This window comes from Antechinus flavipes, chromosome 4 (genome assembly GCF_016432865.1).
Source record: "Antechinus flavipes isolate AdamAnt ecotype Samford, QLD, Australia chromosome 4, AdamAnt_v2, whole genome shotgun sequence".
Lineage (NCBI taxonomy): Eukaryota > Metazoa > Chordata > Mammalia > Dasyuromorphia > Dasyuridae > Antechinus > Antechinus flavipes.
Window position 1 is genome coordinate 39,594,576 of NC_067401.1, and position 10,729 is coordinate 39,605,304.

The 10,729-nt window shown below is 44.7% G+C and overlaps 1 protein-coding gene across 2 annotated transcripts; it reads left to right on the top strand.

Moving 5' to 3' along the window:
- Positions 1-667: 667 nt before the first annotated feature.
- MINDY1 (MINDY lysine 48 deubiquitinase 1) lies at positions 668-10,032 on the top strand. Of its 2 annotated transcripts, none has more exons than XM_051992709.1 (10): positions 668-1,254; positions 5,169-5,617; positions 6,175-6,232; positions 6,538-6,602; positions 6,972-7,130; positions 7,444-7,546; positions 7,743-7,885; positions 8,283-8,474; positions 9,008-9,154; positions 9,430-10,032. In XM_051992709.1, exons 2-10 carry the CDS (start codon positions 5,171-5,173, stop codon positions 9,508-9,510), a joined length of 1,395 nt encoding a protein of 464 aa, XP_051848669.1. In that variant the 5' UTR covers positions 668-1,254; positions 5,169-5,170; the 3' UTR covers positions 9,511-10,032. The 2 variants fall into 2 exon arrangements, with proteins under 2 accessions (XP_051848669.1, XP_051848670.1); XM_051992710.1 differs by having other exon boundaries at positions 9,398-9,495.
- Positions 10,033-10,729: the final 697 nt, after the last annotated feature.

The window sequence follows — 10,729 nt, forward strand, 5'->3', positions numbered from 1 at the left end:
ATCACTTGTCCTTCTAAGATACAGAATTTCCATCTACTCCCGACTTAATGCATCCCCTTTTGGAGACTTCTATTGAGTTTCCCTAGAACCCAGTACCATGCCTGCTTGTAGAGTTGATCAATCAGAATTTAGAAATGGAATTCCTACCTCTTTGTCACTTCTCAGGGGTTCCCATTACCTTCACCCCACCCTCCTTATCCCAATATCCCAATGTCTGAAGCAAAGTTAATATACTGTTCCTTCAAATATTTTCAGTTACTTTTCCTTTTTATTTTCTTTTCTCAACCCCCTACTGATGCTCCCTAAGTTGACAATTGGTGGGGATGATAGTAGTGGGGAAATGGCCAAAGAACTGGAAAGTCTTGAACTGACTGTGCTGCCTTCTCAGTTACCACTGGGTGTTAGGTTGTCTAAATAGAGCTCTATCAGCTCATCTAAGGCTCAAAAATGACACAGCAAGGTTTGGGGAAAGAACAAGGGTTAATAGGGGCCAAAAAAGACAAAAGATATGTTGGCACTAAATGAGTCAACTGCAAGTAACGCACAGAAGCCTCCCCTGTGCTGGGTGGGCAGCCCGGAGTCCCCTCCCTCCCCTGCTCCTCCTCCCCCTTCCCTTCTCCCCCTCCCCCCCATGTTCTTGCTCTTCCCTGCTCTCACCAGAGAGGCACAAGAGTCCCCGTCCTCTCTAGCAGCAGTGGGAGGGAACAGAAAGGCTCTGTTGTTTTTCTCGGCTTCCTTCTCGTTCTCCCTCTCCCTCTCTGCCTGTCGCCAGCTGCTGACCACGGCAGATGGCCCTCAGGGAAACCTGGTGGAATTCAGCAGCCTGCCCCCTGCCCCAGGGAATCTGTCTTTAACTGATGATTTCTCTTAATAGAAAAAAAGGAGGAGGAAAAGAAGAAGAAACAGAAACTTCTCCCTGGAAAGCCAGGCTTTAGCCAGGGCCTGGAGAGCACAGCCTGGACCTGGATACCCTCCCGAAGGCTACAGGGGTCTGCGTAATCGAAGGGCGGACAGGATGGGGCTGAGAGGGGAAAGCTGAGCTGTATCTGGCCACCCCCCTCTCTCTCCCACTGCCCGACGGCGGGGGGCGTGAATCCCGAAACTGCTGGGACCCAGCCTGGACACCCATCGGTCTGAAGCCCGTCTGCCCAGGTGTTGACAGCTGCAAGAGGCGACTGAAGCTGAGCAGGAGAGCATCTTTCTCTGGACGGGGAGTCCCCTGGAAACTCCTGAGCCGAGTCCCTCCGGTTTAAGGTAAAACTTTCTTTTAATTACTTCCCTTACCCTGACCTCTCTTTCCTCTGTAGCCTTTAGCAATGGCTCCACCTTCCCAAGCTTTATTCCCTACATTCTGAAAGGCTTTTTTTTTTTTTTTTGGGGGGGGGGATTTGTAAGAAAAGTTTTTGGTTCTCACATTTTCTCTCCTTAAATGCATCTTGCTCCTTTGTGCAGGGAAGTGGATGGGACACCACGATGCTCTTTTGAGTTCTTTGGAGGAGAAACTCTGAACCATGACTTGAGAGTTTGGGGGAGACTTAAACGGAATCTGGTACAATGGGGGACTTAAGAGAAAGGGACGTTCCCTGTGGTCTCCTGGAATTAGCTACAAGTCTCTCTTTCCTTTCGCCTTCTTCCCCGTCATAATTGGCTGTTCCCTAGAATTCCCTGTTAATGCCCCTTATGACTCAAGAAGGGGCTGAGGCTTTATTTCATCCTCACTAACCTCAGGAAGAGAATATGGTCAAGCATTTGGGGGACCAAGAAGAAGAGAGAATTGAGCAATTTTGGTCTGAATGTTCTTGCATAACCTCTGCCACAGTGAAATGAAGTGAAATCCTAAAGCCCATCACACCACGGGCAGGCAGAGGGGCAGGATACGTGGTATACCTTAAGGAACGTGAGCTTTCCAGATCTCTGTCCAGCCTGGTCATTGTTCTAAGACTTAGGTTCTCTTGTTGTCTGGCACCGCGTCCCTGATCTAGTCCCTTCTAACCTGACAGGACCCTATTTTTTTTATTTCATTTTATTTTTTGGAGGTAACGGGGTGAAGTGACTTGCCCAGGGTCACACAGCTTGTAAGGATCTGACTCCAGGATTGGTGCTATATCCATTGTACCACTTATCAGCTCCATTTCCATTCTTTTTAAAGAGTATCTGCTTCTGGAGTTGCTAATTAGCTTCATTTCCTCTGATTAATTATGAATAGATTTGGGTACTTACAAAAGGTAGAACAGGGCTTTTCCAAACTGTTCCACATTTACCCATCATTTTCATATCAATTTCCTGAGTTTTCTTTAAGTCTCTTCTAGAAGGCTGGGGGAATAGGACAGAGGGAAAGAGAGAAACAGAGAGACAGACAGAAAGACAGAGAGAGACAGAGACTGACAGACAAGACAGAGAAAGAGAGAAGGGAATAAGAAGTGAAAGTACTCCCCATGCATTCTAACTTAAAATGAACAAACTACAAATGACACGCAATTAGCTATAACATATTTAAGTTCAGAGAATAGGTAGTTGGATATTGCTACCATAGTCCTTCAATTCTCTTAACTTGAACTTTCATTTCCCATACCTTATCTCCAGTTCTTCCTGTTACTTCTACCCTCAAATATCTATCTGTCAAAATTGGGAGCATTCTGGGCTAGCATAGGGAAATGATTTCTCTGAAGATTTCCTTTCTCTCTTAGAGGACCTGTGTAAAAGGAAGTTGCTACTTAATTAAATGGTGATGGACACAAAGGATACAAAGATAGCTAGACCAATATAAAATAAAAATATGCCTTAAATAAGTAAATTATTTACTGATCCAGTCACGTATGATCAAAAGCTCAACCTCTTAAGTTCTGGGTTCACAAGTGGATGTCTCTTTGTCTACTATTATTCCCACTGAGTTGTCTTTAGGAAATTTCAGACTGTAACTCAACCTTAGTCTCCAAACATTGGGGTAAAAGGATCCCTACCTCCTGTATAAGCACTCAAGATAATAGTGTACATTAGTGTACACTATATTGAGATAGACTCAAGATAATTAGTGTACTTTATTCTACTCTTTAGAAAATGCAAAGTCTTTAAGCAGTCATTAAGATTCTCCTTCCCTTGCCAGTGAGTCCCACCTTCCTCAAAAGGTCTATGTGGTCCTCCAGACCCTGTGGTTCAAATTTTTTTAAGAAGCAAAGTGAATTTGAGTTTGTTAGGGAGGCAAACTCCAAATATTCTGATAAATTTCTCTTTCATCTTCATGTAGGCATTAAGCTTTAGAATATCTCCCTGAAGATTTAGACTATTCCTAGAAAGGAAAAGCTTTGCTACATATAAACCCCCTTCCCACTGGACCTGTACCATCTAAATAATTCATGATAGTAGAGGATAAAGAGATCTTTTGCTCAGTTTCATTCTCTTGTTGCTCTTCCAGTTCAAGGAACCATGTGTATGATTCTCTTTTCCCTTAAGAGCTCCCTTCTCTCTACCCAATAACTTCCCTTTTATCTGTAAAATCCTGAGTATCAGAATTCTCAGACTTGAAGTTATTAGAGAAACAGTCCTAAAGCCAATGTTGTCCAGGAAATGTCCCCTCCTCTTATGAGAAGATAGGATCATATCAACCAGGACCTTGACATTGATTAAGAAATCTCCCCAACATCCAGGAGGTATTGTGGTTCTTGGATTTGGGCTCTAGGAACAATCATCTCAGGCCAAATAGATGATAGTAATGTACTTTTCATGTGCCTCTGCCCAAAGGAAGTCATTACAGAAAGGAAGATGAATTTGGGAACTTTCAGAGCTTAGGTCTTCTCTCTACTCTGTCCTCCAAAAAAAAAGATGGAAGGCGAGGTATGTCTACATTAGTTTATAGGCTCTGTAAAAAGGAGTACTCTAACCCAATGATTGTCAACTAATCCATTCCAAGTCAAGCCACAACAGCCTAAACCAGTCTGTAATCACTCACCGTCCATGAGTTATGAATACATCTACAAATGCCAATAAATATGTCCACAACATCCATAAAGAGAATTAAAATTCCAGACAAAGGTTCATGTCTCGACAGAGCTGAACAGGTTTATCATGGAATTCCCTGACCCTACCAAGGATATATTTTATATCCAACCAAGGGAAAAATGCATATGGAGAGGGTAAGGTTTCAGAGTTGAACATATTGGTGAAATAGTCTTAGAAGGAAAGTAATTCTTATCTTCCAATTGGTCCAGAAAGAGTTCCTTTACTATTTTAGGAACTGTTTATATACTCTGAGGCTGGCAATCTCAATTTAGTCTCCATAATTTATTCCTATATTTCTCCTCATCATCCACTGGGAAGTCCTTCCCAAGGTCTATCTTTTACTGCAATTTGGGACCATGCAAGGAAAGGAGATTTTCTTAGAAAAACATAAAATTTCTACAAATTCCTAAAGGGGGCATTATTCTAAGTCTCTTTTCTTAAAACTCCATGTACCTTAAACGTGTTCAGTCCTTTACCCCTCATGAAAAAGAAGGGAGAGAACAGAACTTGGTCATTGAGGGAAAACAAAGTCTCTATCTATTCAAAGTATCTCTAGAGTAGGCAGGTATCAGGGTCTTGGTGAAAGACAGAGGAGCCAGACAATGATTTTAACTCTCTTCTTTCTGAGAGTTATACTTGTGGTTACTGTCTTGATGATCTTCCTTGGGTGAGCCGAACACCAGGGTTTTAATAATAATTAGTACTGTTTGGTGGGGGGAAAGGGTGTTTCTTCCTCTATCTCTTTTGTCTGTGTCTCATTCCTCTTGTTTCTCTTCTCATTCTTATTCCTTTTCTCTTTTCCTTATTCTTTTTATTTCTGAGAGCTGATTCCAGTTTGTGCTCCTGATTTCATTGGAGTAATCCACCACATATTTGTATGTTTTATCCTCTTTAGTTCCATCTAGTAATAGCCAGATGGAGGGAGGGTGATCAGCTGGTGAACCAGGAAAAGAAGAAGTTAGCCCTGTTTGTACCCAGTAGAGGGGCAGTACCTAAACCACACCCAGATTTTCATCACTGTCACTACTCTTCTTTTCCTAGGCTTTCCTGTATCTATATTTTTCTGATGCTTAATTTTCCCCTAAACTATTCCCTTTGCTGACAGCCAAGCCTGGTTTGAACACATCCTTGTGATCATTGAAGAGAGTTCATTACTTCCTTCTTTCTTCTAGCCATGGAGAACTCTCAGCCTGGCCAACCATCCCCTGATGAGATCAGAACTCCAGAAGTAGATATCCCTGAAAATAAAGAGGTCCTGTCAGAGTCAGAATTGGACCCTAAGGACAAAGATGTTCAAGATACTAAGGGAACAGATGAAGGGCAAGAAGACCAAGTCTCACTGCTCACCGAAGATAAGGACAACCTGGAATCACCGCCTCCAGAAGATGGTCCACAACAACCAGAGCCAGTTCTAGGGACCCAGCCTTCAGCAGAGGCAGTGAAGGTGGAGCCCAACCCTCAGGAGCTTCCCCAGTCTCCTTCAAACCATCAGCATGAGACTGACTTCTACTGTGTGAAGTGGATTCCCTGGAAGGGGGAAAGAACACCCATTATCACTCAAAGCACCAATGGGCCTTGTCCACTTCTTGCCATCATGAACATCCTTTTTCTTCAGTGGAAGGTATGTATATATAAATATACACACACACACACACACACACACACACACACACACACACACATATATCTGTATATAGAAGAGGGCATAGGAGGAGTTTCTGCTGAGGGGAAGGGTGGAATGTATCCTTTTCTAAATAGCAACAGAACTTCACATTATGCCATCTGTTTCAGTAACTCAAAGATAGATCCCATTCTTCTTTGTCCTTTCCCCTTGAAAAATGACTTTTTCCTGGCATTTAATCCTGCTTTTTTTTTTTTTTTTTGACTGAGGCAATTGGGGTTAAGTGACTTGCCCAGGGTCACACAGCCAGGAATTGTTAAGTGTCTGAGACCAAATTTGAACTCAGGTCCTTCTGACTTCAGGGCTGGTGTTCTATCTACTGCACTACCTAGCCACTCCAATTCTGCCATTTTAAAAAATTGTAGTTATAGATGTTTTTATTCACATTACTTCATCCCCCTAGCCTTACCCTCTTCCTCTCATAGGTCTCTTTTTCTACAATGCTTTGTAAAAAGGACAAACACACCATTAATTCTTTAGGTATTTTTTGTCTTCAGGTAAAGCTGGCCCCTCAAAAGGAAATGATCACTTCAGATGAGCTAATGGCACACCTCGGTGAGTGAGTTGCTTATAGATATTCAGTGCGGCTCTATCTAGAATTGAAATTCAGAATAACATATTTTCTATAAGTCTGAATGGTAAAAGAACACCAGATTGGTAGTCAGGTTGCTTGGCTCCTACCTTTCTGACTAACTTCTCTGGATTTGGTTCCTCATTTATTAAATTAGGGCGTTGAGCCTAGATGCATTCTAAGATATCTTCGTATCTGAGTTCTGTATGGATCTCCAATTCTCCTGGATAAAGGAGAACTTGTTTGGGAGGTTTGTCTGGGTTGATTCATAAGGAGCTTTTTACTGTAGGAGACTGCCTACTATCCATCAAGCCACAAGAGAAGTCAGAAGCACTACAGCTAAACTTTCAACAGGTAAGGCAGGAGGGACTTCCAAGACAGCTAGAGACCTGAAGAATAAGGATTGGTAGGGAAGGGAGGTGGGCAATTCATCATTGGGCAATTTAGACAAACCTTCTCCCCTCTCTCCCTAGTATTTTTCCATTTTCCCCATTTTAAGGCAGGAATTCTTTTCCTTGGAAAGATCTTTATCTGTTTGGGTTGAAGAAGCAAAGGAGGGATTAGAAGGGGATGGATGAATCACACAAAGTTCCAGGGGGAGGTAAATCAAGACTGTTGGGCCTCAGGGTGTACAGAAATAGCAGGATTCAGTTCTCTTCTTGGAGATGTGTGAAGGCTGTGTAGGTGCGGGCTGGCTCCTTTATCCCTTCCCCACTCCCCCAGAATGTGGACGATGCCATGACAGTACTACCCAAACTGGCCACGGGTCTGGATGTCAACGTGCGCTTCACAGGCGTCTCTGATTTCGAATATACGCCCGAGTGCAGTGTCTTTGATCTCCTCGGAATTCCCCTCTACCACGGCTGGCTGGTGGATCCCCAGGTGAGAGGGAAAAAAACTCAATTTCTCTAAACAAAACTGAAGCAGGAGAAATGCTGGGGAGAGCAGCAAGGACAGAATGGGGCTTACGAGGGAAAGGACAGGGAGAAGGGGGAAGAAGAAATGGTTGATGGGAATTTCTGGGCAGATGAAGCTTAAACAAAAGACATCACAATGCAGTGTAAATACCCCTTTCACCCGGTATCAGTTCTAGGAGTTGGGGGAAGGGGCACTGTTGGTCATGTCACTGTAGCCAAGGTGGGCTGTAGGAGGTGGGAGAGTTTTCCTCATTAGTCCAACCTCATGGTCCCTGCAGAGTCCTGAGGCTGTGAGCGCAGTTGGTAAACTGAGCTATAACCAGCTGGTGGAGAAGATCATCACCTGTAAGCATTCCAGTGATACCAACCTTGTGACAGAAGGTAACACCCCTCTCTCGGCCCTGCTTTATGGGGAGGGGAGACTGAGGCCGGCAGTGGGGCCGCTGGAGGGAAGGTTGGGGGAGAGAAAAATGGTTGCACTAAAGGGCCCCCGGAGTTCCAGGGTCCCCTCTGGGTGATCCTTCCCTAGATCCCATCCTGGATCTAGATCGGAGTCCATCTGCATCTCCCTTGCCAGGCCTAATCGCAGAGCAGTTCCTGGAAGTGACGGCAGCACAGCTGACGTACCACGGGCTGTGTGAGCTGACCGCGGCCGCCAAGGAAGGAGAGCTCAGCGTCTTTTTCCGAAACAATCACTTTAGCACTATGATCAAACATAAGGTGATGGAGGTTTCGGGGGCTGGCTAAGGGCTCCCATATTCCTATGTCATGCTCCCAGCTCCCTCAGTTTAACATCCTTCAGCGCAGAACTTAGCTGGGATTCCGTTTCTATGCCCTTAGTAGCAGGCACTGTGGTAAGGAAGAGGTAGAGAGAACAGGACCCAGAGGATCACATACTTGAGATATATTTGTGCCCAGATACTCCCTTGTTCCCAAATAATCTCCAAATCTATGATCCTCTGGGAACAGGCACTAAACATAACCACAATTATACTCACTCTTTCACCAAACCCAGGAGATTCAAATGTGCCCCAATTGCCTCCCAGCTGTTAGACCTTCACAAAAATCCCCAAGACTCTCTCCTCTGTTTTCTCAACACTCTCTTCTACTTTGGCAGAGTCATCTCTACCTGCTGGTCACTGACCAGGGCTTTCTGCAGGAAGAACAGGTGGTTTGGGAGAGCCTGCACAACGTGGACGGAGACAGCTGCTTCTGCGACTCGGACTTCCACCTGAGCCACGCTCTGGGCAAGGAGGCCGGGGCTGGCAATGGGGCTCAGTCTCAGGAGACGCAACGGCAGGTGGATCAGGTGAGATGGGCAGGGGCTTCTATTGGTTTCAGGGGGCAACAGCAGGTAAAGAGTAAGGGAAGTAATTTGATGTTTAATGTGTTTTAGAGGATCTAGTCCAGTTTCTTAGCCATTTCTGTGTGATCAACCTCTTTGGCAGTTTAATGTTTGTTTTGTTATGCCCAATTTGCAATTGAAGGGAATGTTAGGTTTCATTTGGAGGCTAGGGAAAATAAAGTTGTGTGTTTTTTCCCCATTCCTGAAATCTTTCCATAGACTCCTGAGTCTGTGGATTTCAGGTGTGTGTGTGGGGGTAAAATGTAGACTATCTATATTCTTTCTTTCTTCTCCTGCCTTCAATTCCCCACTTATTGTCTGGGATATCTGGCTATAGGAGGCTAGCTGATTTTTGGTTTTCTTTTTTATCTTTGCCTACAAGGCGGAAAGAATTGGCAATTGAGGTGGGGACTGGAGTGGGATAAGGGATTTATTTGTAAAGCTAGACCTGAGTTTCCTTAGTGTCTTTCCTCCTTAGCCCCTGTTTTGTTTTTCAGGATTATATGATTGCCCTGTCTCTCCAGCAACAACAACAACAAGCCACCTTGGGTCTCAGTGATCTAGAACTGGCCCGGCAGCTGCAACAGGAGGAATACCAGCAACAGCAGGCCCAGCCTATGCCACCCCGTGCCCCTTCCCCACAGGTGAACCACCTATTTATGTTTTCCTAGCACTTCTGGAGTCCGCCCTCCTAGAAAGGGCCTCTTCTTCAGGCCCTCCCTGATGCTAGTCCGTTTCCCCTCGTCCCCAGTCTCCTGATTTTCTCACCTTCAAATTCCTAACCTCCCAATACTTTCCCTTCTTAAGATCCTATCAGTACCCCCTTTCACTTTGTCTTCTCCAAAGTCCCATAAGCCTAGACTCTGTTTTTCCTGATACTTTTCTAGGGTTGATTGACCACTTGTTCATGTTGGTACAGGAGAGAGGAGCCTCATCTGGACGTCCAGCTGGAGAACGTAGGCAGCGGTCAAAGCAGGAGTCAGACTGTGTCCTTCTATAGCTGTATCCCAAGCCAAGCTGCTGTGCCTAGTCTGACGTGCCCCATTTCTTTGAGAGGTTCCTCCTTATGGCTCCTCCATTTGCTTGCCTGTTTACCCTAGCCTTCTGGGTTTTCTTAGTCGCGGGGTACTAGGGAGCAGGGAGCAATTGCCACGGCAAGAGCTGATCAAGTCCAAGGGGCTGTTCTCAGTGTTGTCCAAGGGTTGTGCCTCCTATATCTCACACCCACCTGCTGCTGTCCCCTGATCCTTCTCCCCAATTACACAGGGAAGCATCAAGATGAGGGGCAGGGTTCATGCTGCCCCGTCTTCTGCTCCATAACACAAAGACACTAATGCACAGACTCAGGCTCCTGGGTGAAATGGCTTAGTCTAGAGTATCCCTTTCTCCCCATCTCCAGTTTGCTGGACTTCTCTTGGCTGTGCCCAGAGTATGCTTCTCATTTTGGTTTCAGGGTTTTGTTTGGGTTTCTACCTGGCATTTGTACCTTCTTAGAAGTTTGAAAATAAAACTTCTTTCCTGAGGTTCTTGTTTTGTTTTGTTTTGTTTTTAGACCTTACCTTTCATATCATTCTATAGGGCAAGATGAAGTCTTTGTTGTGATGAGGTGTGGAGAAAGGGTGAGACATGTGGAGGGAGCCACCAGAGGAAGATTAAACTCCATTTTGTTGCTCTTGTTTTTTATCATAGACCCTGTATTCATAGTGTTCTGATTCTAAATCATTACTTGGTGCATGAGATTTGGGACAGGCTACATGCTGATCACAGAAGTTCTAAAAGATTTCCTGGTCCCAATTCCTTATATCCCACCTAACATGGAAGATATTTCCTCTCTTGCAGCCTCTGATTTAGTGACTTCTGCCTTCTGACGCTTTTCTTAATTGTTGATCTATATTATTGTCTTTCTTCCCCAAGGAAGAATGAATGGTGAGGCTGGGAAACAGACAAGAGGATATGGAGTAGAGGAAGTGGATCTGAAAACAGTTGCTGTTTGTGTTTTGAAAGTGCAGATCAAAGCCAATCCAGCTCTCCCCCTAAGAGAACACAAACCATAAATTTGCCTGGAGAGTTTAGGCACGTGTGAGGTTCTCCACTGAACATAAGTGCCTTGTAAAGACTGGAAGAGCCAGGGCACAGCTGGAGGCCAAGAGAGCAGATTATCCTTAACTCTGGCATATCGAATTTAGTCGAGTCTTATCGAGGTTATAGAAGAAATTTAG

Excerpts from the sequence above, each read along its gene's own strand:
- MINDY1 (XM_051992709.1), top strand. The coding sequence starts at position 5,171 with ATGGAGAACTCTCAGCCTGGCCAACCATCCCCTGATGAGATCAGAACT. Across the intron at positions 6,603-6,971 it reads TACAGCTAAACTTTCAACAG|AATGTGGACGATGCCATGAC; the intron begins GTAAGGCAGGAG and ends CCACTCCCCCAG. Across the intron at positions 9,155-9,429 it reads CCCGTGCCCCTTCCCCACAG|GAGAGAGGAGCCTCATCTGG; the intron begins GTGAACCACCTA and ends ATGTTGGTACAG.